The sequence below is a fragment of the Aulostomus chinensis genome, chromosome 11, assembly GCF_037954235.1.
Source record: "Aulostomus chinensis isolate RoL2024-O1b breed Wild chromosome 11, RoL_Achi_v1.0, whole genome shotgun sequence".
Taxonomy (NCBI): domain Eukaryota; kingdom Metazoa; phylum Chordata; class Actinopteri; order Syngnathiformes; family Aulostomidae; genus Aulostomus; species Aulostomus chinensis.
Window position 1 is genome coordinate 15,996,856 of NC_141330.1, and position 27,245 is coordinate 16,024,100.

Consider the following 27,245-nt stretch of genomic DNA (forward strand, 5'->3'; position numbering starts at 1 on the left):
TTTTCTTGCGTAAACCGCGTTGATACATGAGACCCCTGAACGTAGGCAACCACTGCAAATTCAAGATCTTTAAGAGAGTTTGGCTGGAAGAATGGAGTGAGATTTTTCATAACCCCTAAATTAACAGCACTACGAACAAGCACACAGAGCCGAGGCTCTTGTTGGAGACAATGTGGGACCCCGATGGCCAACCACTTTCATGTTTTCTGGGCCTGTCAGAAAATCCAGTTATTTTGGAGGGAGGTGTCAGTCGAGTTAAATAAAATAACAGGGGTTGATTTCGATTTTTCGTTGGTGGATTTATATCTCGGTAAAATTCCGGAAACTGTTTTGCATAAGGACAGATATTTGTTGAAGATTCTTCTGGCCAGTGCTAGGAAAGCCATAACCAGAAGGTGGTTGCAACTAGATCCTCCAACATTGAACCAGTGGCACGGGATCATTCACGAAATTTACTGTATCGAGAGACTTACTTTTGTTTTAAGACTTCAGTTGGAGAAATGTATGGAACGCTGGACTGAATATGCATCTGGAATAGTGTGATGTTTGGCTATGATGTAAGTGTATACGATATATGTATGTGCAATAGAATATTTTTATTTGAACTGTACCACCCATGATGATCTCATGTTCTTTGTACATGTTGATAAATAAAAAGTAAAAAAAAGAACCCTGAGATGAGAGTCAGCGCCGAGATGAGAGTCAGAGCTCTGAGAAGAGAGTCAGAGCCCCGAGATGAGAGTCAGAGCCCTGAGATGAGAGTCAGAACCCTGAGATGAGAGTCAGAGCCCTGAGATGAGAGTCAGAGCTCTGAGAAGAGAGTCAGAGCCCTGAGATGAGAGTCAGAACCCTGAGATGAGAGTCAGAGCCCTGAGATGAGAGTCAGAGCTCTGTGATGTGAGCTGAGATCACAGCTGCGTGGTTGTGTTCAGTGAAGTCAGACAAGTCAGTGAAGTCAGTTGTCAGTCACCCCCTCCCGGCTCTGCCAGTGATCCCACTGACGCCCATCTTGACTGACCAAAGGAGCTTGACACGTAGTATAAGGAAGCTCTGACCACAGCGTAACCAACAAAGTACTGCTTTGGTACGGCTCACCTGCATCCACCCACCATGAGCATGACTACGTACAGCAGAATAAAGAAGTTAGGAGAGGGTACATTCGGCCAAGTGTTTCAAGCTAAAGAGAGAGAAACTGGGAGGGTAAGCGCCTTTTTTTTTTTTTTTTGAATGTGGTTCGAAAGACTGTTACTGGTTCAGCTTCAGCATACCAACATCTATTGTTATGTGTCCCTCAGATTGTGGCCTTAAAGTACCTCAAGAAGGACTGCCCTGCCTGGCAGGTCAACAACCAGCAGAGGGAAATCGCCATCTTGAGTCAACTGAGTCATCCCAATATCGTTGAATATTACAGCAGCTTTGAAACGCGTGATCACGTAAGGCCACAATTAATATTCTTTCTAGACGCTTTTCACGCGGGTCCCTCGACCCACTGCACCATCACGTGACTGAACTGACCGCATCTGTCTGTCCCTGTCGATAGGTGGTCCTTGTCATGGAATACGCTGGGGGGTCGAACTTGCAGCAGCTCCTCGATGCCAAGAGGAAATTTTCAGAAGACAAGGTACGGATTGTAGCTGGCAGTTGCGCAAGATATTAGAGTTATTGTGGTTTAACAGCATTCAGATTGATGGTTTCTGCCCCTCTTTCAAGGTTCGGGACATTGCCAGGCAGCTGGTGTCAGCAATGCAGTACCTGCATTCCAAAGCCATCGTCCACAGGGATTTGAAGACAGCTAATGTGGTGTTGAGAGGAGACGGCTTGGTAAAGCTGTGTGACTTTGGGTAGGTAGAATTTTTTTAATTTAAAAGGAAAACAAAGCAGTGTGAGTCGTTGTCTACAAGTATCATTAAATGGGATTCAATTCTGTTTTAGGTTTGCCAAGGTCATCACCACTGACACAAGGATGCTTACATCTGGAAAGGGAACTCCTCTGTACTTGTCCCCGGAGAGAGTGATGGGGAAGCCGTACGACCATGCGGCCGATCTATGGGCTCTTGGCTGCCTCGTGTATGAGATCCACACGGGGAGGCCACCGTTCACGTCCACCTCCCACTTCCAACTTCAGCAACGCATCCTGAAAGGCTCAGTGGCGTGGCCCTACAACATGGCCTTGAACTGCAAAGTAAGCATCAGCTACCTTCTCATGTCTCTCCATCAGCAGCTAGTTGCATAGTACTTTTAGAGTGGAGTGAAATACAAGTTTCTTATTGCGACATGAAGACATCAGTCTAACATACAAAAATATATATTTTCCTGCTCAAAATGACTTTATGATGTCTCCCTCACAGGATTTCCTCAAGGGTCTTCTGACCAAAGACCCTGAAAAACGGCTAACCTGGCCTCTTCTTGAGATCCATCCGTTTTTGGCAAACAGCCTCCATGGAAAGAGTGAACTCAGCTACGAGACACAGTACAAGTTCAGGGATGAAGGCACTGTGCTCCGCTGCGCCAGGCCAAAGACACCACAAAAGGAGGTCCCCATCAAAAAAGACCAAGAACAGCCGGGGACGGCCCCTCCCAGGCGTGAGGACAAACACGTGATTCCGACCTTCAAAACTGAGACGGATACCGTCCACGGCCACATGGGTGAGAAGGTCGTAGAAAGGAGAGACGATGCCCCCCGTGCTCCTCAGATGGAGGTGAGTGAGATCAGAGGTGCGCGCAAAACTGACCGCAGGGAACTGGCAGTTGAGCTCGTACCCGAGAGGAAGACAAACACCCGCCTAAACAGCAAACCCAAAAGAATGCAGGGTTCCCATCAGGAGCGCATCAATCTTCAAGCAGCTCAGCAAGAGGCTGAGAGCCTCCAGCTCAGGCTCCGCAAAGAAACACAGGCCCATCAGGACAGCAAAGTAAAATTCACGTCTTTGATCAGAACACTGAGGGCCGAGAAGGAAGATCTCCAAAAAGCGGTTACAGCACAAAAAAAAGATGCGATTAAGAAGGAGCGAGATCTCATGTCGCAGATGGAAGCAATTAAGAAAGTAAACAAAGTACAAAATGATAAACTGGCAGCCGAGCTCCAAACGGAGAGACGGAAGACGGCTGCGCTTGCCGAGAAGCTCTTGAGGATTCAGGCGTCAAACCAAGAGCGGACAAGGACAGGGCAAGCTACACAACTGGAGGGCCTTAAGTTGAAGCTTCACGAGGCAACACAGGCTCACGAGGAGAGCAAGAAGAGACTTAACGATGTGGTTTACATGCTGCAGACCAGAATGGAAGAACTTCACAAGGAAAAGAGAGCGCTGGAAGAAAACGCTGCTGTGATAGAGCGGGATCTTCGGAAGGAGATTGAAGCCCTGCAGAAAACGGCAGCCGAGTGCCAGGTGGAAAAAAGTGAGAAAGATGCCCTGAATAAAAAATTGTTGGAGAAGGCCATGGCATCCCAAGAAGAAATCACCATGAAATGGAAAGCTGCTCTCCAGGAGGCCGAGACTCTTCGGATTAAACATCTTGAAGACTTGAGGTCTCAGGCTGAGAGAATAAGGGAGGACACCTTTCAAGAGATGAAAGATGGAGGCTACATCCCAAAAAGGGAAGTACTTAAGAAACAGGACCACAAGAAAAGCCGGAAGAAGTACGCGTCCTTGGTTGAGTCGCTTCAGAGTAAGAAGAAAGTCCACCACCAGGAGGAGGCTAGAGCCCTGCAAAAGGTCGGCGCTTTCTCACAGCGCCGTCCTCAGAGAGAGACGAAGACATCACAGTGGAATACAAAATCCACCTGTAAAAATTTACCAGCGACCTCCAAGCCGAAAGAAAGAAGATGGTTGCCCTAAATCATGATGTTCTCAAGTTGGGACCTGAAGGAGTTTCAGGGTCCTCACCCCGGCGTTGTGATGAGCCCGTGCGCTCAGGTCAGATGTGAAAAGTGATATGAGTGAATTTCGACTTTCCTTTCGTAACGACATGAAGAAGGAGTTGAACGAGTTTAGAGGAGAAATCAACCGAAAACTCAAGGAAGCTACAGGTGAGCTTCAAGCTACCATAGTAAGAGTGGGCGAGGCTTAGCAGCGCATATCCGACATCGAAGACTGGGACACGGCAGCGAAGGAGGCTCTCACCCAGGCGATAGAGAACCAAGGGGCCCTGCAGGCTAAGCTAACCGAGCTAGAAGCACGCTCGTGCCGCAACAATCTCCGTATATACGGAGTACCAGAGGAATCAGAGGGGTCCAATCTGTCGGAGTTTGTGACATAGCTAATAAAAGAAGAAGTCGGCCCGCCAGTCGCGGACTTGAACCTCGGCATACAGCTTCCACCTGGCTCTTGCCCCAAAGCCACCCCCAAGACGCTTCCTCGAATACAGAGTGAAAGAACTGGTACTGCGTTCAGCGTGGAGAAAGAAAGATGTTTGTTACGAGGGCAAAAGGATCTACTTTGATCAAGATCACTCCCCTGAAATACTGAAGAAAAGAAAGGCGTATGTGGGGATACTGAGAGAGCTTAAAGCCAAAGGAATCTTCTTCCAAACGCCACATCCGGCCAAGTTGACGGTGTTTCTTGACAGCGGCACTCGGATCTACGAGAGCGCGGCAGAGGCGGCTAAAGACCAGGGGCCTCATGTATCAATATTTGCGTGGATCTCATACTAAAAAATTGCTGAGGCTGGGATTGCCTCCCCAAAGTCAATAAGTTTGTGAAATATAAAATTGTTCATTTATTAAAGAGGTATTCACTTGTATCTTTGGATTTTAACAAGATTATACAATAAAACTGGTTAAGGGATCAAGTGTGTGCCAAGGAAGAACTCATTACATTTCCCAAGGATGAAACACAAACATTTTTCTCTTGGTAACGTTGTGAGACATTTAACCATCTGAATGTTTCGATACTAAAATAATGTCTGTTTAACTGGTCACAGCAACAAATATCAGTTTTCATGGACATGGTTTCAGTAGTTGCCTTCTACCACATGTTAATGCTCTAAACTACAGACATTTTGCTCCATGAACATCAGAATCAATTGTGAGACAAGGATTTTAAGGAGAACACAAACAAATACTGAGAAATACAGTGTTCAACAATTAGCCTTTCTCTTTCTGACAGTAGTAATGATCTGTGAGAAATAAAGCTGGTTCTCTCATCTGGATTCCCATGTCAAATGTAAACAGTTGTTGTCACCATGGCAACCTGCAATTGAAGCGAACCTACTAGCTGGTCAAACTGCCATGGTGTTGAGTTAAAAGCTTGACAAACTCAAACAAATTATTAGAACTAGAGTGTTCAGAGGTTTCCTCTCTCAGGATATAAAAAAGAGGTACTTGCAGTTACGATCTGTGAGTCATAAACATGATTCTCTCATCTGAATTCATATTTCAGACAAGCAATTGTCATCACCATGGCAACCTGCAGTTGAAGCTAACCTAGCTGATGACGGTTATGGTGTTTAACTAGAAATTTCATTGACTTCTCTTTCCATCTAATTTCAACTTTGGACCATTGTCATTTATAAAACACATTGTTTTATTGTGTCTTAATTGGAAAAATGAGTTAAGGTCAATAAAATTTTCACAAAAATATCACAAATGTCATCAATCTTGTCTGAACATTCACATGAAATATTACAAGTACATTGATGGAGGTCTGAGTTCTGAGAGTGCCCTTACACGATGATTCTATTCTTGGAAAAAGGACAACATAAATCAGAAGTAACACAGACAGGATGAAATAACCAACTAAAGCCTTCAAGTATAAAGCATTGGAAATTAATTCTGAGCACCACTTTTCATTGTCCAGTTACCGGTATTTAGCTGCTCAAGTTAGTCCAGGAATTCTCTCTTTTTTAAAAAATTTATATTCATTCTCAGTTGCACGTATTTGCATCATCATGGAGAGTTTCAGTATTATGAGTTCAGATGAAGACATCACATTTTTGTCCTGCAGGGTTTCAGTAAAGAAAGTGTGGAATACCAAAAACACAAACAGAACTGTTTTTTTTCCCCTTTTGCAACTATTAAGAGTTGAACAAATGCCCCCCTGCCCATGATATTGAGTATTTGTTTGGATTATGGTTTCCCAAAGATGTCCTAGCGAGCGAGTCCTTTTGTTTAGATATTTTGATGGATTCATTTGTACTTACTTCAGTAGAAATAAAAACCAGGAAAGGATGGGCTGTAAAAAAAGTAAAGGTTATAGATTCTCTGTGCCAATCTGATAGTGTGTGGGGGGGGGGGTGGTCATTTTCATACTGCCTGGACGTTTTGGGGAAACTCAACATTTTGATCTCTTTGGATTTTTTTTGGGCCGTCCACTTGTCTCAAACTTGTGTTATCAACCTGTAATATTCATATTTAAACTGCTAGCATAGTAAATATATACAATATCAAAGTTGCTACATGTCAGTTTATTGTATGGATAGGAAGGGTATAGTTAGTGAGGGTTTTTTAGTGTCCAGCTTCTGTCTCCACCCTGAGGAGAGTTGACCTCTCTGTCTGTCTCTGTACAGGTCAACAGGCTACGATGCTGTTTGTCCCAGAAAGGACAAGCTTGTTATTTTGTGGAATGACAGCTTTAGCAACACAATAAAAACATTTGCTTGAACTCATTTATCTTTTGTGTGTGTGTGTGTGTGTGTGTGTTTGTGTGTGTGTGTGTGTTTGCACTCTTCAAGTTGACGATCAGTGTATTAATTCAAAAGTCAGTTTGTTTCCCAGTCATTCCAGAGGCTTTCATTCATGTATTCAGCTCAGTATAATTGACCTCTTGATGACCATCAAAACATTTACTGGCCATCTAATTTACTGACTTCACGATTCAACTGTTATTTCGAAGACTTTTGAGACAAAAGGAAAAGTAGAAGAGGAATTGTGAGGCGAGACCTATATTTTACTGAGCAGATGGAGTCGAATCGACTTCCTCATTGTTCTGGGTGTTCGTTCGTGCGTGACGTCATCACAATTACGCACTACGGTTACGCGCGGTGAAACGCTGCTCTGCCATTGGTCAATATCTCAGAGGCTTCTGGACGCTCAGGCGCCCTCCCCCCCGCCCTCTCACACACCATCCTGTCAGCCAGAGGTTACACCAGCAGGGAGTTCGGACGTAAAAATGTGATTGTGCTCAAACGCTAGCAGCTACAGTGTTTACGGGTTTTGTCGTCAAACATCACGTTACATCGGAAAATATCAGTGCAATGTTAGTCAGCCTCGATGCTTAAAAAAGGCATTTGACTCGGTGGGTCGGAATATTTATACAGGGTACTTGCAAGATTCGGCTTCAAAGATGGTTTTATTGAATCGATTTGAGCATTATACTTTTCCCTGCCAGCCAGGATCGGGGTTAATGGATACCTGTCGCAAACTATTCAATTGGAAAGAGGGACACGCCAAGGCTGTCCCCTGAGTCGGACCTTATTTGCATTATTTATTGAACCCCTCGGTCAAGCAATTAGGGAGAACTCTGAGATAAAGGGGACTGTGATTAGAAGAGAAGAACACAAGATTTGTATGTTTGCGGATGAGATTTTGCTTTTAGTACAAGCCCAGACTCAAGCATCCCTAAATTGATGTCTCTACTAAAGAAATATGATTCATACTCTGGATATCAGCTCAATATCCAAAAAACCCAAACCCTCTCATTTAACTATGTTCCCCACCCGGATAGTAAAGGGAAATACAACTTGAAATGGGACTCGCCCAAAATAAAATATTTAGGAATAAACCTTCGTAAAGATTTGTCCAAACTTTTTGAAAATAACTACGGCCCCATTAACAAAGAGATCAAATCTGATGTTTCTAGATGGACCCTCCTCCCACTGGACATGAGTCATAGAATAGAAAGCAATAAATGAAGGTGTTGCCACGGCTTCTTTATCTCTTCCAGTCTTTGCCTCTAGAAGTACCCCAAAAACAATTTGACGAGTGGAATGCCTGGATCTCAAGGTTCATTTGGAACGGCAGAAGATTGAGGGTTCAGTTCAAGACTGCTGCTGAAAAAGAGAAGAGAGGGAGAGCCTTGCCATGTTTACAGGGTTGTTATGATGCTGCACAGTTGAAACCCTTAGTAGACTGGTGCTCTCCAAATTATGAATCTAAATGGAAAAGCTTGGAAACTGCACAGTTAAAAATTCCCAAAAAGTGGTTTGACCTGTCATAGGCTTCCATTTCTTATGCAGCATTTCCACATGCTTTTCCACAGATGTAAACGCAACAGATACACAGAATCAGCCATTTAAATAAACCAATATGTTCAATTGAAATTGATCCGTCAGCCATGCCGCCGATGTGCAGCACACCTGCCGTCTCTCGCGCCAGCCCGTCCACAGGCTCAGTAATCTGCCAGGACCAGCGGCATTCGGGCCAGCCCGTCCTCACACAGGCGGTCCTGCAGTCGCAGGAGGACATAACGGGGATCAATGAGCCTGAATCTTTTGATAAATGTTGTAGAACTTTCGTGGACAAAATAAATTAATCTGGCTTCATGTATTGTGTGATCGCTTCTTCCCCGTTCACATTGTGCAAGTGAAATTCATGCGTGCGAGGACGGCTGCCCGGCCGGGATCGGCGTCCATCCCTCCAGCCTCTACGCATGGATGATCTCCACATTGATGGAGTGAAAACCCTTACGACGAACGTAAGCGTGTTCCTCATGGGACGGCGCTTTTATGGCAACATGAGTGCTGTCAGTGGCACTGATTACATTTGAGAATCCGGCTATTGCTGCAGATCAATATTGGCCTGTTCAATGATCAGTTCCACCACCCAGGGTATGGCCCGGCTGAGGGTCGACTGACTCACCCCGGAACGGTCCGCCATCTCCCGCTGGAAGGCTTTTTTGTGCCAGATGTATGTGCAGTTATCAAATAATGTCAGTTACCAAACACCGCCACAGGGTGTCGCCAACGGACCAAAGTGCAGTTAACGCGAGAATCGGCTTTCCGCCAACTTCAAGGGCACCTCCGGGGTTGGCGTGAAACAGCGCAAGAATCGACGAACTTTTCGTGGTTTCTTGCGTAAACCGCGTTGATACATGAGACCCCTGAACGTAGGCAACCACTGCAAATTCAAGATCTTTAAGAGAGTTTGGCTGGAAGAATGGAGTGAGATTTTTCATAACCCCTAAATTAACAGCACTACGAACAAGCACACAGAGCCGAGGCTCTTGTTGGAGACAATGTGGGACCCCGATGGCCAACCACTTTCATGTTTTCTGGGCCTGTCAGAAAATCCAGTTATTTTGGAGGGAGGTGTCAGTCGAGTTAAATAAAATAACAGGGGTTGATTTCGATTTTTCGTTGGTGGATTTATATCTCGGTAAAATTCCGGAAACTGTTTTGCATAAGGACAGATACTTGTTGAAGATTCTTCAGGCCAGTGCTAGGAAAGCCATAACCAGAAGGTGGTTGCAACTAGATCCTCCAACATTGAACCAGTGGCACGGGATCATTCACGAAATTTACTGTATCGAGAGACTTACTTTTGTTTTAAGACTTCAGTTGGAGAAATGTATGGAACGCTGGACTGAATATGCATCTGGAATAGTGTGATGTTTGGCTATGATGTAAGTGTATACGATATATGTATGTGCAATAGAATATTTTTATTTGAACTGTACCACCCATGATGATCTCATGTTCTTTGTACATGTTGATAAATAAAAAGTAAAAAAAAGAACCCTGAGATGAGAGTCAGCGCCGAGATGAGAGTCAGAGCTCTGAGAAGAGAGTCAGAGCCCCGAGATGAGAGTCAGAGCCCTGAGATGAGACTCAGAACCCTGAGATGAGAGTCAGAGCCCTGTGATGTGAGCTGAGATCACAGCTGCGTGGTTGTGTTCAGTGAAGTCAGACAAGTCAGTCAAGTCAGTTGTCAGTCACCCCCTCCCGGCTTTGCCAGTGATCCCACTGACGCCCATCTTGACTGACCAAAGGAGCTTGACACGTAGTATAAGGAAGCTCTGACCACAGCGTAACCAACAAAGTACTGCTTTGGTACGGCTCACCTGCATCCACCCACCATGAGCATGACTACGTACAGCAGAATAAAGAAGTTAGGAGAGGGTACATTCGGCCAAGTGTTTCAAGCTAAAGAGAGAGAAACTGGGAGGGTAAGCGCCTTTTTTTTTTTTTTTTGAATGTGGTTCGAAAGACTGTTACTGGTTCAGCTTCAGCATACCAACATCTATTGTTATGTGTCCCTCAGATTGTGGCCTTAAAGTACCTCAAGAAGGACTGCCCTGCCTGGCAGGTCAACAACCAGCAGAGGGAAATCGCCATCTTGAGTCAACTGAGTCATCCCAATATCGTTGAATATTACAGCAGCTTTGAAACGCGTGATCACGTAAGGCCACAATTAATATTCTTTCTAGACGCTTTTCACGCGGGTCCCTCGACCCACTGCACCATCACGTGACTGAACTGACCGCATCTGTCTGTCCCTGTCGATAGGTGGTCCTTGTCATGGAATACGCTGGGGGGTCGAACTTGCAGCAGCTCCTCGATGCCAAGAGGAAATTTTCAGAAGACAAGGTACGGATTGTAGCTGGCAGTTGCGCAAGATATTAGAGTTATTGTGGTTTAACAGCATTCAGATTGATGGTTTCTGCCCCTCTTTCAAGGTTCGGGACATTGCCAGGCAGCTGGTGTCAGCAATGCAGTACCTGCATTCCAAAGCCATCGTCCACAGGGATTTGAAGACAGCTAATGTGGTGTTGAGAGGAGACGGCTTGGTAAAGCTGTGTGACTTTGGGTAGGTAGAATTTTTTTAATTTAAAAGGAAAACAAAGCAGTGTGAGTCGTTGTCTACAAGTATCATTAAATGGGATTCAATTCTGTTTTAGGTTTGCCAAGGTCATCACCACTGACACAAGGATGCTTACATCTGGAAAGGGAACTCCTCTGTACTTGTCCCCGGAGAGAGTGATGGGGAAGCCGTACGACCATGCGGCCGATCTATGGGCTCTTGGCTGCCTCGTGTATGAGATCCACACGGGGAGGCCACCGTTCACGTCCACCTCCCACTTCCAACTTCAGCAACGCATCCTGAAAGGCTCAGTGGCGTGGCCCTACAACATGGCCTTGAACTGCAAAGTAAGCATCAGCTACCTTCTCATGTCTCTCCATCAGCAGCTAGTTGCATAGTACTTTTAGAGTGGAGTGAAATACAAGTTTCTTATTGCGACATGAAGACATCAGTCTAACATACAAAAATATATATTTTCCTGCTCAAAATGACTTTATGATGTCTCCCTCACAGGATTTCCTCAAGGGTCTTCTGACCAAAGACCCTGAAAAACGGCTAACCTGGCCTCTTCTTGAGATCCATCCGTTTTTGGCAAACAGCCTCCATGGAAAGAGTGAACTCAGCTACGAGACACAGTACAAGTTCAGGGATGAAGGCACTGTGCTCCGCTGCGCCAGGCCAAAGACACCACAAAAGGAGGTCCCCATCAAAAAAGACCAAGAACAGCCGGGGACGGCCCCTCCCAGGCGTGAGGACAAACACGTGATTCCGACCTTCAAAACTGAGACGGATACCGTCCACGGCCACATGGGTGAGAAGGTCGTAGAAAGGAGAGACGATGCCCCCCGTGCTCCTCAGATGGAGGTGAGTGAGATCAGAGGTGCGCGCAAAACTGACCGCAGGGAACTGGCAGTTGAGCTCGTACCCGAGAGGAAGACAAACACCCGCCTAAACAGCAAACCCAAAAGAATGCAGGGTTCCCATCAGGAGCGCATCAATCTTCAAGCAGCTCAGCAAGAGGCTGAGAGCCTCCAGCTCAGGCTCCGCAAAGAAACACAGGCCCATCAGGACAGCAAAGTAAAATTCACGTCTTTGATCAGAACACTGAGGGCCGAGAAGGAAGATCTCCAAAAAGCGGTTACAGCACAAAAAAAAGATGCGATTAAGAAGGAGCGAGATCTCATGTCGCAGATGGAAGCAATTAAGAAAGTAAACAAAGTACAAAATGATAAACTGGCAGCCGAGCTCCAAACGGAGAGACGGAAGACGGCTGCGCTTGCCGAGAAGCTCTTGAGGATTCAGGCGTCAAACCAAGAGCGGACAAGGACAGGGCAAGCTACACAACTGGAGGGCCTTAAGTTGAAGCTTCACGAGGCAACACAGGCTCACGAGGAGAGCAAGAAGAGACTTAACAATGTGGTTTACATGCTGCAGACCAGAATGGAAGAACTTCACAAGGAAAAGAGAGCGCTGGAAGAAAACGCTGCTGTGATAGAGCGGGATCTTCGGAAGGAGATTGAAGCCCTGCAGAAAACGGCAGCCGAGTGCCAGGTGGAAAAAAGTGAGAAAGATGCCCTGAATAAAAAATTGTTGGAGAAGGCCATGGCATCCCAAGAAGAAATCACCATGAAATGGAAAGCTGCTCTCCAGGAGGCCGAGACTCTTCGGATTAAACATCTTGAAGACTTGAGGTCTCAGGCTGAGAGAATAAGGGAGGACACCTTTCAAGAGATGAAAGATGGAGGCTACATCCCAAAAAGGGAAGTACTTAAGAAACAGGACCACAAGAAAAGCCGGAAGAAGTACGCGTCCTTGGTTGAGTCGCTTCAGAGTAAGAAGAAAGTCCACCACCAGGAGGAGGCTAGAGCCCTGCAAAAGGTCGGCGCTTTCTCACAGCGCCGTCCTCAGAGAGAGACGAAGACATCACAGTGGAATACAAAATCCACCTGTAAAAATTTACCAGCGACCTCCAAGCCGAAAGAAAGAAGATGGTTGCCCTAAATCATGATGTTCTCAAGTTGGGACCTGAAGGAGTTTCAGGGTCCTCACCCCGGCGTTGTGATGAGCCCGTGCGCTCAGGTCAGATGTGAAAAGTGATATGAGTGAATTTCGACTTTCCTTTCGTAACGACATGAAGAAGGAGTTGAACGAGTTTAGAGGAGAAATCAACCGAAAACTCAAGGAAGCTACAGGTGAGCTTCAAGCTACCATAGTAAGAGTGGGCGAGGCTTAGCAGCGCATATCCGACATCGAAGACTGGGACACGGCAGCGAAGGAGGCTCTCACCCAGGCGATAGAGAACCAAGGGGCCCTGCAGGCTAAGCTAACCGAGCTAGAAGCACGCTCGTGCCGCAACAATCTCCGTATATACGGAGTACCAGAGGAATCAGAGGGGTCCAATCTGTCGGAGTTTGTGACATAGCTAATAAAAGAAGAAGTCGGCCCGCCAGTCGCGGACTTGAACCTCGGCATACAGCTTCCACCTGGCTCTTGCCCCAAAGCCACCCCCAAGACGCTTCCTCGAATACAGAGTGAAAGAACTGGTACTGCGTTCAGCGTGGAGAAAGAAAGATGTTTGTTACGAGGGCAAAAGGATCTACTTTGATCAAGATCACTCCCCTGAAATACTGAAGAAAAGAAAGGCGTATGTGGGGATACTGAGAGAGCTTAAAGCCAAAGGAATCTTCTTCCAAACGCCACATCCGGCCAAGTTGACGGTGTTTCTTGACAGCGGCACTCGGATCTACGAGAGCGCGGCAGAGGCGGCTAAAGACCAGGGGCCTCATGTATCAATATTTGCGTGGATCTCATACTAAAAAATTGCTGAGGCTGGGATTGCCTCCCCAAAGTCAATAAGTTTGTGAAATATAAAATTGTTCATTTATTAAAGAGGTATTCACTTGTATCTTTGGATTTTAACAAGATTATACAATAAAACTGGTTAAGGGATCAAGTGTGTGCCAAGGAAGAACTCATTACATTTCCCAAGGATGAAACACAAACATTTTTCTCTTGGTAACGTTGTGAGACATTTAACCATCTGAATGTTTCGATACTAAAATAATGTCTGTTTAACTGGTCACAGCAACAAATATCAGTTTTCATGGACATGGTTTCAGTAGTTGCCTTCTACCACATGTTAATGCTCTAAACTACAGACATTTTGCTCCATGAACATCAGAATCAATTGTGAGACAAGGATTTTAAGGAGAACACAAACAAATACTGAGAAATACAGTGTTCAACAATTAGCCTTTCTCTTTCTGACAGTAGTAATGATCCGTGAGAAATAAAGCTGGTTCTCTCATCTGGATTCCCATGTCAAATGTAAACAGTTGTTGTCACCATGGCAACCTGCAATTGAAGCGAACCTACTAGCTGGTCAAACTGCCATGGTGTTGAGTTAAAAGCTTGACAAACTAAACAAATTATTAGAACTAGAGTGTTCAGAGGTTTCCTCTCAGGATATAAAAAAGAGGTACTTGCAGTTACGATCTGTGAGTCATAAACATGATTCTCTCATCTGAATTCATATTTCAGACAAGCAATTGTCATCACCATGGCAACCTGCAGTTGAAGCTAACCTAGCTGATGACGGTTATGGTGTTTAACTAGAAATTTCATTGACTTCTCTGTCCATCTAATTTCAACTTTGGACCATTGTCATTTATAAAACACATTGTTTTATTGTGTCTTAATTGGAAAAATGAGTTAAGGTCAATAAAATTTTCACAAAAATATCACAAATGTCATCAATCTTGTCTGAACATTCACATGAAATATTACAAGTACATTGATGGAGGTCTGAGTTCTGAGAGTGCCCTTACATGATGATTCTATTCTTGGAAAAGGACAACATAAATCAGAAGTAACACAGACAGGATGAAATAACCAACTAAAGCCTTCAAGTATCAAGCATTGGAAATTAATTCTGAGCACCACTTTTCATTGTCCAGTTACCGGTATTTAGCTGCTCAAGTTAGTCCAGGAATTCTCTCTTTTTTAAAAAATTTATATTCATTCTCAGTTGCACGTATTTGCATCATCATGGAGAGTTTCAGTATTATGAGTTCAGATGAAGACATCACATTTTTGTCCTGCAGGGTTTCAGTAAAGAAAGTGTGGAATACCAAAAACACAAACAGAACTGTTTTTTTTCCCCTTTTGCAACTATTAAGAGTTGAACAAATGCCCCCCTGCCCATGATATTGAGTATTTGTTTGGATTATGGTTTCCCAAAGATGTCCTAGCGAGCGAGTCCTTTTGTTTAGATATTTTGATGGATTCATTTGTACTTACTTCAGTAGAAATAAAAACCAGGGAAGGATGGGCTGTAAAAAAAGTAAAGGTTATAGATTCTCTGTGCCAATCTGATAGTGTGAAGGGGGGGGGTGGTCATTTTCATACTGCCTGGACGTTTTGGGGAAACTCAACATTTTGATCTCTTTGGATTTTTTTTGGGCCGTCCACTTGTCTCAAACTTGTGTTATCAACCTGTAATATTCATATTTAAACTGCTAGCATAGTAAATATATACAATATCAAAGTTGCTACATGTCAGTTTATTGTATGGATAGGAAGGGTATAGTTAGTGAGGGTTTTTTAGTGTCCAGCTTCTGTCTCCACCCTGAGGAGAGTTGACCTCTCTGTCTGTCTCTGTACAGGTCAACAGGCTACGATGCTGTTTGTCCCAGAAAGGACAAGCTTGTTATTTTGTGGAATGACAGCTTTAGCAACATAATAAAAACATTTGCTTGAACTCATTTATCTCAGTACAGATTATGAGGTATGGGCAAATAGAGGCCTGAATATATTAGATACAGTAATTGAAAAAAGAGAAATCAAAAGCTTTCCTAAATTAAGAAGGGAATATGGATTAGAGCATCAAGACTTTTACATGTCTTTACAAGTCAGAGACTATTTTAACGTAGAAATAAACCCAGACCTCCCAGGTGAACCAAATAAAGTGATTGTGACTCTATGTAATTCGCACAAGAACAAATTTGGAAGAGAAATATCAGAATTGTACCAAGGTATGGTAGCAAATAGAACACTTCAACTTTGTACAGAAGAGATAAGTGGGAGAAAGAATTAAAGGAAGTATTATCGGACGAGATGTGGTATGATACATTTAAAACACAGCAAACAACTACTTATTCCAGAATATGGAAAGAATTTTGCTGGAAAAACATTGTGAGATTTTTCATCACACCGAAAATGAAAAAGGGACGATCACCTGTTCAACAACTCTGCTGGAGACTGTGTGGGGAACAGAATGTGGGTCACACACATGTTTTTTGGTATTGTACCAAAATTACAAGATACTGGAATGATGTGTGGAAAGAGATGAAAAAGATATTCGCCTATGAGCTGCCTAAAACATGCATTGCACTATACTTGGGAAATGTAACTCAGAAAGCATCCAAGACAGAGACTGGTATCTGATTAAGATTTTACTAGCGGCTTCCAAGAAAGCCATCACAAGGAAATGGTACAAAGAAGACCCCCCTACTTGGAGGAACTAGATGGAGATCATTGATGAGACACACCTTATGGAGAGACTCACACATTATAAAAACTGCAACAATCATTATGCGAAAGCAGATGGGAAAAATGGACTGTCAACAAAAAAACAGCATAAAGACTGAAAGTAATTTCACCGACACTACGATCTATATGTATTGTGTTGTTGAAATGAGAAAATCAACAAAAGAAGTGAGTTAAAAAAACAGTTTTAAATATTAACATTTGAGTGGCTCTATCAGAATGCTAATATGTTCATAAATATGACGATCTTCAGCAAGTTCTGTGTCTACTTTTACCACCTTAGAGATATGCATGTATGTAATCAATTAATTTGTCAATAAAACCAAAAAAGTTCTCTCAAAAAAAGAACTCATTTATCTTTTGTGTGTGTGTGTTTGCACTCTTCAAGTTGATGATCAGTGCATTAATTCAGAAGTCAGTTTGTTTCCCAGTCATTCCAGAAGCTTTCATTCATGTATTCAGCTCAGTATAATTGACCTCTTGATGACCATCAAAACATTTACTGGCCATCTAATTTACTGACTTCACGATTCAACTGTTATTTCGAAGACTTTTGAGACAAAAGGAAAAGTAGAAGAGGAATTGTGAGGCGAGACCTATATTTTACTGAGCAGATGGAGTTGAATCGACTTCCTCATTGTCCTGGGTGTTCGTTCGTGCGTGACGTCATCACAATTACGCACTACGGTTACGCACGGAGAAACGCTGCTCTGCCATTGGTCAATATCTCCGAGGCTTCTGGACGCTCAGGCTCCCTCCCCCCCGCCCTCTCACACGCCATCCTGTCAGCCAGAGGTTACACCAGCAGGGAGTTCGGACGTAAAAATGTGATTGTGCTCAAACGCTAGCAGCTACAGTGTTTACGGGTTTTGTCGTCAAACATCCCGGAGCAGGCGAATACGACACGAATGTGACGAGGCAGCGTCGGTTGGTCAAGGTTTCTGCAGGAGGTTGCTGGACGGGACAGCGGACCATCGACTGAGGTGCGTCCGAGGAGACAAGTTCCCGTCTGCTGTTGGACAACCGCCGCATCATTTCCTACTTAGTCCGTCGTAAATAAGGTGTCGCGGTGCTGCCGTGCTCGCTCTTTGCCCTCGAATAACCCCGGTTGTCTCCCGGTGTAAGAACATGTGGTGGTGTTTCCATGTCAGACTGAATTCTAAGATATGTTTAGGTGGAAGCAGGCTGAAATAACCGGGCCTGTTGACGACCCTCCTCCGCTCTTCTCCTCCAGGTTCCCGGCGTCAGTACTTCCCGTCATCTCAGAGATGCCCAGCCCGCGGAGAGTCTTGCGGCCCGCTCTCTCTTTGAGAGCCGGGACTGGGCTGCTCCGAGCCGGACCACGGGGCCAGCAAACACCGCCGCCTCTCTCCATGCTGGGACAGCGGTGTAACCTGGGCACTCACCCGCTGAAGGAGCCCGTGTAGCCGCTCAACTCGCCCCGCGGAGCCAAGGAGTTTATTTATAGCCTCCACCCGTCCGAACGCACCTGTCTGCTGCGGGAGCTGCACAGGTTCGAGTCCATAGCCATAGCTCAAGGTAGGCGGTGTGTGCAGTGACAGCGATGACCTCGACTCTCCCATAATGATCCGCCAGTCATATAGTCTGTAAATATGAATACACTGGAAAACACGCCCCTCTCGTGTTTGTCATTTGTACTACGTGTTCTGCTTTCCACGCCAAGTGAGTGAAGCATTAGACGGTGCTTTGGTGGTGAGTAACAGTGGTTACAATTACTGGAGTGGAAATTGTGGACTTTCATGTAAACGCCAAACAGTCAGCTGAACACTGTAGGGAATCGAACCCCATCCCAGTACACCAGGAGTACCATTACCAGCATCTTTGGCGTTTTGACTCTACATGGAAGGTGAAGCAAAACCTGCAGTAGAAACAGAATATGAGTGGCAGGGTGTTATGTTGTGGTATAACTTTAACTAATTTAGGCCAGTATGAGTCATGATACAGTTTACAGCTACATGTTTGATTTAAAATGCTTTTTATTGCAAAAGTGTAACCCAAATATTATCAGGGCAGTGAGCTGAGCCACTTTGGTCCTTAGCAGGAAGCAGTGGCGGCCAGTTCATTTCCAAGTCATCCCCCACCTCATTACTGACAGGAGACAACAGGTGTGTGCTCATAAAACAGGAAACACTTCCAGAAGAAGATTCCACCCTGGATGCTGCACAGGCTCAATCCAACTTGTCCTTTCAGTTTGTCACCCAGCAACCACGGCTGTTATGGAGCTCGCTGCCTTACGCCTAAAGCCAGTGATGATGATGATAATGGGATTAGGTTTTCAAACACACTTCTGTTTTATGAATGAAAATATATTTTAGGTTTGTGAGGTTAAATAATTTTAGAAGTCATATACCTGAGTCAGGTCAAGCGGCACCCATAGTGTGAAAATTAATCAAAGTGTTCTAAATCGTCTGTGGAATTACTCTGGTTCACTAGATTATCATCTTCCTTGGCACAGCTAGTCATCAGAGATTAGTCTACTGGTCTGTAGATTACTCAACTATCTACCCATTTTTTTGTTCAATTGTTTCCAAGCTTGCTTTTCCTGACTTGTGGTTACTTCGAAGGCCTACTTTTTTTTAACTTTTTGGGTGAAGTACTGGTTTAACATCAGTAACGTAGAGCAAGGCTAACAAATATTAAGTGGAGTTTGAATTCAGCCCGTGGTGAGGTTTGACTCATTTCAAGGTGATATGTTTGTCATCTCTGCCCAGTTGCCATGCTTCATGACAGTGACACCGTTGTGGAAGAAGAGCCCATCCCTGGTACGTGAACAGCACTCCTGAGCTTCACAGTGGGACAAGAAAGACTCGGCGGGTGTCTTGAATATGACACTGCTAGAGCGCTGGATGTCAGTGATCCCATCAACAAACCTGGGAATGAGATGTTTTCAAGGTAAGAACTGGACATTAATACTTGTGGGTGTGTGCGTGTGCACGTGTGTACCTTTTCATGATGCAATTTCTGTTACTTGACTTCCATCCATCGTCGTCTACCGCTTATTCCTTACTGGTAAGGGTCGCAGGGGGGCTGGAGCCTATCCCAGCATCTACGGGCATGAGGCGGGGTTCACCCTGGACAGGTCACCAGTCCATCACAAGGCCAACATACAGAGACAGACAACCATTCATACTCACAGTCACACCTACAGTCAATTTAGAGTATCAATCAGCCTCGTCCTCTCTTGATGTCTTTGGACTGTGGGAGGAAGCTGGAGTACCAGAGAGAACCCACACAGGAACAGGAGAACATGCAGACTCCACACAGACAGATCCCGCACCCGAGCCGGGACTCGAACCCGGAACCTTCGTGCTGTGAGGCCACAGTGCTGACCACTGCACCACCGTGCAGCCTGTTACTTGACTAATTTTTTGTAAATTTGATGCAGCAACAGTCCTAAAATTTAACTGCACTCATAAGTATTTGTTGATGCAATATTGTCGGCAAATTTCACATGGCTGATGGATGGTTGGTGGTGTGTGTGTGTGTGTGTGTGTGTGTGTGTGTGTGTGTGTGTGTGTGTGTGTGTGTGTGTGTGTGTGTGTGTGTGTGTGTGTGTGTGTGAAGGGGCCCTTGAAAAAGCAGTAGCGCTGCAGGTTCCTGGGTTCATATTCAAAGAAATCATAAACTGTACCTCTCAAAGACATCAAACTGCATAAACAGAGCTTTATATTTTATTGTGGATTATTTAGGGAACAACAATTAACAACAAGGGTGTAACTGCTGGTAATTCTTTACTCAGCACCTGCAGTTGTAACAGATGGTGCAACCTCTTTCGTAGCCTGCTCCACTCTTCACAGCCTCCACCGAGGCCCAGTATCCAGGGAAATCAAGCCTCCGCGTACGGACCCACTTGGTTTGTCCACTGTGGGGCCGTGGTGTTTGACCCACAGCCTGTCGCCAGTGCACCCCGAAGTGTGCTTTGATCCCCCAACGATTGGTCCGGAAGATCTCTATAAACCTGTGCCTTATTAGCTCCATATGTTTCTCCAGGGCCTGTTCTGCGATCTCCACTGTGGCAAACTGCACGAAAGCATTCCCTGTGCATCTCCCTTGACGGTCCACAGGCAGAATAATTCCACTTGGCACAATTGTCAGTCCTGCAAAGAACTGAGCAATGTCTTCCTTGATGCAGTCAAAGGGCAGGCCTCGGAGTCTCAGCAGGCAGCCACTGTAGTGATCATACCCGAAGCGAGTCAAAGCCTTCTCCATCTCAAGGAGGTCTGACTTGAGCACCCGTATGTGTTGATGCCACAGGTGCTTGCGGTCTAGAGCGAGGGCTTTCTTGAGATCCTCTGCTGTTGCCAGCTCAACAAAGGCCTGTCCAGTGAGACGGCCTTGTTTCGTGTAGGTGAAATGCACTCCGTTTTCCTTCCCCTGGATGTCACAGTCAGAGAGGAAATGGACCAGGTGTTTACGTGTGCAGGTCCAGGGAAGTCCTCTGAGCCTAACCACAAAACTGTTGTAAGTCAAAGACCCCGGGTTCTTGGTGCTGTCGACCTGATGGGTCATCTGTTCAGATGCAGTCAGAAGCGTTTCAGATGCACCAGAGATTCAGTAAGAATGGCAGAGTAAGTATGGGGAGGTGAAAGTCTTAATGTTGTCTTTGTGATCATGCAAAAACAAGGCTGAGCGTGTTCTCATATACATGTCGTGTGTGTCATTCTGATACGTGTCAGTATTTGTCATGATTATTACAGTCTGACCTGTGAGCCCTTCGTGACGGTGTTCCGTCTTCAAAGCTATCCAGGAAAAATTGTCTGCCATCTAAGTTCTTTCATCTCAGAACTGAGCCAGCTGTGACCATCAAAGACATCCACATGTCGCTCAGTGACACTTAAATATTGTTTTGCTACGTTTGAACAGAGTTCATCCTCAGCAGAACCGTCAGCTTAGAGACTGACATGATCAGTTAAATGCTGCTTCTACCAAGACAAGCTTTGTTAACCCTTTGGTTGTACTTCTGCTGACTGACTGACTGACTGACTGACTGACCCACGAACCCGCCCTCATCCACTTGTCTGTCACGCTGTATGAAGTCACGTCTCCAACCACCAGAGGGCGCTCCTTATCAAGGGGAGAGGTTAAAAACCTTTAGAATATGATGGCTGTTCTCTCCTGGAAACAGGAAGAAGTGGTCACCATGGTAACATCAAGCTGGTTTGGCCCCTGCACCTTTTGGCTGAACATGTTTTCAAACCTGGTCGTGAGCCAGATGAGGCCGTCGGTCTTTTCAACAAACCCTGAACAACCACTGAACAATGAGCGCAGAGCTGTTTGTGTTGGTGGTGACTGCTTTCCATATTTGAATCATTCTATGACAAAAGCACTGTGAGATGAAGAAAAGTTGTTTCCACGTGCATGACTGCAATTGTATAAATCAGACTGGCGCAGAGTCAGGGATCGCAAAATAGGGATTAGAGCCCAGACTCAAGCATCCCTAAATTGATGTCTCTACTAAAGAAATATGATTCATACTCTGGATATCAGCTCAATATCCAAAAAACCCAAACCCTCTCATTTAACTATGTTCCCCACCCGGATAGTAAAGGGAAATACAACTTGAAATGGGACTCGCCCAAAATAAAATATTTAGGAATAAACCTTCGTAAAGATTTGTCCAAACTTTTTGAAAATAACTACGGCCCCATTAACAAAGAGATCAAATCTGATGTTTCTAGATGGACCCTCCTCCCACTGGACATGAGTCATAGAATAGAAAGCAATAAATGAAGGTGTTGCCACGGCTTCTTTATCTCTTCCAGTCTTTGCCTCTAGAAGTACCCCAAAAACAATTTGACGAGTGGAATGCCTGGATCTCAAGTTTCATTTGGAACAGCAGAAGATTGAGGGTTCAGTTCAAGACTGCTGCTGAAAAAGAGAAGAGAGGGAGAGCCTTGCCATGTTTACAGGGTTGTTATGATGCTGCACAGTTGAAACCCTTAGTAGACTGGTGCTCTCCAAATTATGAATCTAAATGGAAAAGCTTGGAAACTGCACAGTTAAAAATTCCCCAAAAGTGGTTTGACCTGTCATAGGCTTCCATTTCTTACGCAGCATTTCCACATGCTTTTCCACAGATGTAAACGCAACAGATACACAGAATCAGCCATTTAAATAAACCAATATGTTCAATAGAAATTGATCCGTCAGCCATGCCGCCGATGTGCAGCACACCTGCCGTCTCTCGCGCCAGCCCGTCCGCAGGCTCAGTAATCCGCCAGGACCAGCGGCATTCGGGCCAGCCCGTCCTCACACAGGCGGTCCTGCAGTCGCAGGAGGACATAACGGGGATCAATGAGCCTGAATCTTTTGATAAATGTTGTAGAACTTTCGTGGACAAAATAAATTAATCTGGCTTCATGTATTGTGTGATCGCTTCTTCCCCGTTCACATTGTGGAAGTGAAATTCATGCGTGCGAGGACGGCTGCCCGGCCGGGATCGGCGTCCATCCCTCCAGCCTCTACGCATCGATGATCTCCACATTGATGGAGTGAAAACCCTTACGATGAACGTAAGCGTGTTCCTCATGGGACGGCGCTTTTATGGCAACATGAGTGCTGTCAGTGGCACTGATTACATTTGAGAATCCGGCTATTGCTGCAGATCAGTATTGGCCTGTTCAATGATCAGTTCCACCACCCAGGGTATGGCCCGGCTGAGGGTCGACTGACTCACCCCGGAACGGTCCGCCATCTCCCGCTGGAAGGCTTTTTTGTGCCAGATGTATGTGCAGTTATCAAATAATGTCAGTTACCAAACACCGCCACAGGGTGTCGCCAACGGACCAAAGTGCAGTTAACGCGAGAATCGGCTTTCCGCCAACTTCAAGGGCACCTCCGCGGTTGGCGTGAAACAGCGCAAGAATCGACGAACTTTTCGCGTTGATACATCTGAACGTGAGTGTCGATCCTAGCGTACGCAAGTTTTTCTTGCGTAAACCGCGTTGATACATGAGACCCCTGAACGTAGGCAACCACTGCAAATTCAAGATCTTTAAGAGAGTTTGGCTGGAAGAATGGAGTGAGATTTTTCATAACCCCTAAATTAACAGCACTACGAACAAGCACACAGAGCCGAGGCTCTTGTTGGAGACAATGTGGGACCCCGATGGCCAACCACTTTCATGTTTTCTGGGCCTGTCAGAAAATCCAGTTATTTTGGAGGGAGGTGTCAGTCGAGTTAAATAAAATAACAGGGGTTGATTTAGATTTTTCGTTGGTGGATTTATATCTCGGTAAAATTCCGGAAACTGTTTTGCATAAGGACAGATACTTGTTGAAGATTCTTCTGGCCAGTGCTAGGAAAGCCATAACCAGAAGGTGGTTGCATCTAGATCCTCCAACATTGAATCAGTGGCACGGGATCATTCACAAAATTTACTGTATCGAGAGACTTACTTTTGTTTTAAGACTTCAGTTGGAGAAATGTATGGAACGCTGGGAAAAATGGACTGAATATGCACCTGGAATAGTGTGATGTTTGGCTATGATGTAAGTGTATACGATATATGTATGTGCAATAGAATATTTTTATTTGAACTGTACCACCCATGATGATCTCATGTTCTTTGTACATGTTGATAAATAAAAAGTAAAAAAAAGAACCCTGTGATGAGAGTCAGCGCCGAGATGAGAGTCAGAGCCCTGAGATGAGAGTCAGAGCCCTGAGATGAGAGTCAGAGCCCTGAGATGAGAGTCAGAGCTCTGTGACGTGAGCTGAGATCACAGCTGCGTGGTTGTGCTCAGTCAAGTCAGTCAAGTCAGTTGTCAGTCACCCCCTCCCGGCTCTGCCAGTGATCCCACTGACGCCCATCTTGACTGACCAAAGGAGCTTGACACGTAGTATAAGGAAGCTCTGACCACAGCGTAACCAACAAAGTACTGCTTTGGTACGGCTCACCTGCATCCACCCACCATGAGCATGACTACGTACAGCAGAATAAAGAAGTTAGGAGAGGGTACATACGGCCAAGTGTTTCAAGCTAAAGAGAGAGAAACTGGGAGAGTAAGCGCCTTTTTTTTTTTTTTGAATGTGGTTCGAAAGATTGTTACTGGTTCAGCTTCAGCATACCAACATCTATTGTTATGTGTCCCTCAGATTGTGGCCTTAAAGTACCTCAAGAAGGACTGCCCTGCCTGGCAGGTCAACAACCAGCAGAGGGAAATCGCCATCTTGAGTCAACTGAGTCATCCCAATATCGTTGAATATTACAGCAGCTTTGAAACGCATGATCATGTAAGGCCACAATTAATATTCTTTCTAGACGCTTTTCACGCGGGTCCCTCGACCCACTGCACCATCACGTGACTGAACTGACCGCATCTGTCTGTCCCTGTCGATAGGTGGTCCTTGTCATGGAATACGCTGGGGGGTCGAACTTGCAGCAGCTCCTTGATGCCAAGAGGAAATTTTCAGAAGACAAGGTACGGATTGTAGCTGGCAGTTGCGCAAGATATTAGAGTTATTGTGGTTTAACAGCATTCAGATTGATGGTTTCTGCCCCTCTTTCAAGGTTCGGGACATTGCCAGGCAGCTGGTGTCAGCAATGCAGTACCTGCATTCCAAAGCCATCGTCCACAGGGATTTGAAGACAGCTAATGTGGTGTTGAGAGGAGACGGCTTGGTAAAGCTGTGTGACTTTGGGTAGGTAGAATTTTTTAATTTAAAAGGAAAACAAAGCAGTGTGAGTCGTTGTCTACAAGTATCATTAAATGGGATTCAATTCTGTTTTAGGTTTGCCAAGGTCATCACCGCTGACACAAGGATGCTTACATCTGGAAAGGGAACTCCTCTGTACTTGTCCCCGGAGAGAGTGATGGGGAAGCCGTACGACCATGCGGCCGATCTATGGGCTCTTGGCTGCCTCGTGTATGAGATCCACACGGGGAGGCCACCGTTCACGTCCACCTCCCACTTCCAACTTCAGCAACGCATCCTGAAAGGCTCAGTGGAGTGGCCCTACAACATGGCCTTGAACTGCAAAGTAAGCATCAGCTACCTTCTCATGTCTCTCCATCAGCAGCTAGTTGCATAGTACTTTTAGAGTGGAGTGAAATACAAGTTTCTTATTGCGACATGAAGACATCAGTCTAACATACAAAAATATATATTTTCCTGCTCAAAATGACTTTATGATGTCTCCCTCACAGGATTTCCTCAAGGGTCTTCTGACCAAAGACCCTGAAAAACGGCTAACCTGGCCTCTTCTTGAGATCCATCCGTTTTTGGCAAACAGCCTCCATGGAAAGACTGAACTCAGCTACGAGACACAGTACAAGTTCAGGGATGAAGGCACTGTGCTCCGCTGCGCCAGGCCAAAGACACCACAAAAGGAGGTCCCCATCAAAAAAGACCAAGAACAGCCGGGGACCGCCCCTCCCAGGCGTGAGGACAAACACGTGATTCCGACCTTCAGGACTGAGACGGATACCGTCCACGGCCACATGGGTGAGAAGGTCGTAGAAAGGAGAGACGATGCCCCCCGTGCTCCTCAGATGGAGGTGAGTGAGATCAGAGGTGCGCGCAAAACTGACCGCAGGGAACTGGCAGTTGAGCTCGTACCCGAGAGGAAGACAAACACCCGCCTAAACAGCAAACCCAAAAGAATGCAGGGTTCCCATCAGGAGCGCATCAATCTTCAAGCAGCTCAGCAAGAGGCTGAGAGCCTCCAGCTCAGGCTCCGCAAAGAAACACAGGCCCATCAGGACAGCAAAGTAAAATTCACGTCTTTGATCAGAACACTGAGGGCCGAGAAGGAAGATCTCCAAAAAGCGGTTACAGCACAAAAAAAAGATGCGATTAAGAAGGAGCGAGATCTCATGTCGCAGATGGAAGCAATTAAGAAAGTAAACAAAGTACAAAATGATAAACTGGCAGCCGAGCTCCAAACGGAGAGACGGAAGACGGCTGCGCTTGCCGAGAAGCTCTTGAGGATTCAGGCGTCAAACCAAGAGCGGACAAGGACAGGGCAAGCTACACAACTGGAGGGCCTTAAGCTGAAGCTTCACGAGGCAACACAGGCTCACGAGGAGAGCAAGAAGAGACTTAACAATGTGGTTTACATGCTGCAGACCAGAATGGAAGAACTTCACAAGGAAAAGAGAGCGCTGGAAGAAAACGCTGCTGTGATAGAGCGGGATCTTCGGAAGGAGATTGAAGCCCTGCAGAAAACGGCAGCCGAGTGCCAGGTGGAAAAACGTGAGAAAGATGCCCTGAATAAAAAATTGTTGGAGAAGGCCATGGCATCCCGAGAAGAAATCACCATGAAATGGAAAGCTGCTCTCCAGGAGGCCGAGACTCTTCGGATTAAACATCTTGAAGACTTGAGGTCTCAGGCTGAGAGAATAAGGGAGGACACCTTTCAAAAGATGAAAGATGGAGGCTACATCCCAAAAAGGGAAGTACTTCAGAAAGAGACATCCCTTCTGAGGGAGATGTTGGCAATCAGAAATTGTCTCAAGGAGGAGGTAGAAAGAAACGTCTGCCTAGAGGACAAATTACAGAAGATGCAGACCTCTCATGTGATTGCCTCAAAGACCCATAACATCAGTCAGGAGACAATCAACAAACTTCAGCTCATGCTTCAGAAAGAAAAGGAGGACCACGAGCAAAGCCGGAAGAAGTACGCGTCATTGGTTGAGTCGCTTCAGAGTAAGAAGAAAGTCCACCACCAGGAGGAGGCTAGAGCCCTGCAAAAGGTCGGCACTTTCTCACAGCGCCGTCCTCAGAGAGACACGAAGACATCACAATGGAATCCAAAATCCACCTGTAAAAATTTACCAGCGACCTCCAAGCCGAAAGAAAGAAGATGGTTGCCCTAAATCATGATGTTCTCAAGTTGGGACCTGAAGGAGTTTCAGGGTCCTCACCCCGGCGTTGTGATGAGCCCGACTCAAGCAACCTTTCGCGTCAGATCGTTGGGAATGGGGGCGGGGGCGGGGG

At 45.5% G+C, this 27,245-nt stretch overlaps 4 protein-coding genes across 6 annotated transcripts; 3 read left to right on the plus strand and 1 right to left on the minus strand.

The window, feature by feature from the left end:
- Positions 1-1,084: 1,084 nt before the first annotated feature.
- Positions 1,085-6,199, plus strand: LOC147253627 (uncharacterized). Its single transcript, XM_086218892.1, has 6 exons — positions 1,085-1,200; positions 1,296-1,433; positions 1,541-1,621; positions 1,711-1,841; positions 1,933-2,182; positions 2,349-6,199. The coding sequence occupies exons 1-6, from the start codon at positions 1,111-1,113 to the stop codon at positions 3,834-3,836; spliced, it is 2,178 nt and encodes a 725-aa protein (XP_086075018.1). The 5' UTR covers positions 1,085-1,110; the 3' UTR covers positions 3,837-6,199.
- A 3,761-nt stretch (positions 6,200-9,960) lies between these two features.
- On the plus strand, positions 9,961-15,464 carry LOC147253628 (uncharacterized). The gene is made up of 6 exons (XM_086218893.1): positions 9,961-10,100; positions 10,196-10,333; positions 10,441-10,521; positions 10,611-10,741; positions 10,833-11,082; positions 11,249-15,464. Exons 1-6 carry the CDS (start codon positions 10,011-10,013, stop codon positions 12,734-12,736), a joined length of 2,178 nt encoding a protein of 725 aa, XP_086075019.1. The 5' UTR covers positions 9,961-10,010; the 3' UTR covers positions 12,737-15,464.
- Positions 15,465-17,063: 1,599 nt separating this feature from the next.
- Positions 17,064-27,228, plus strand: LOC147253629 (uncharacterized). Of its 3 annotated transcripts, XM_086218896.1 has the most exons (8): positions 17,064-17,265; positions 17,517-17,821; positions 19,015-19,195; positions 24,402-24,539; positions 24,647-24,727; positions 24,817-24,947; positions 25,038-25,287; positions 25,454-27,228. In XM_086218896.1, the coding sequence occupies exons 5-8, from the start codon at positions 24,659-24,661 to the stop codon at positions 27,122-27,124; spliced, it is 2,121 nt and encodes a 706-aa protein (XP_086075022.1). In that variant the 5' UTR covers positions 17,064-17,265; positions 17,517-17,821; positions 19,015-19,195; positions 24,402-24,539; positions 24,647-24,658; the 3' UTR covers positions 27,125-27,228. The 3 variants fall into 3 exon arrangements, with proteins under 3 accessions (XP_086075022.1, XP_086075021.1, XP_086075020.1); XM_086218895.1 differs by lacking the exons at positions 17,064-17,265; positions 17,517-17,821; positions 19,015-19,195 and adding an exon at positions 24,193-24,308; XM_086218894.1 differs by lacking the exons at positions 17,064-17,265; positions 17,517-17,821; positions 19,015-19,195 and having other exon boundaries at positions 24,193-24,539.
- Positions 20,039-20,812, minus strand: LOC147253630 (heterogeneous nuclear ribonucleoprotein H2-like). Its single transcript, XM_086218866.1, has one exon. The coding sequence runs from the start codon at positions 20,810-20,812 to the stop codon at positions 20,039-20,041; it is 774 nt and encodes a 257-aa protein (XP_086074992.1).
- Positions 27,229-27,245: the final 17 nt, after the last annotated feature.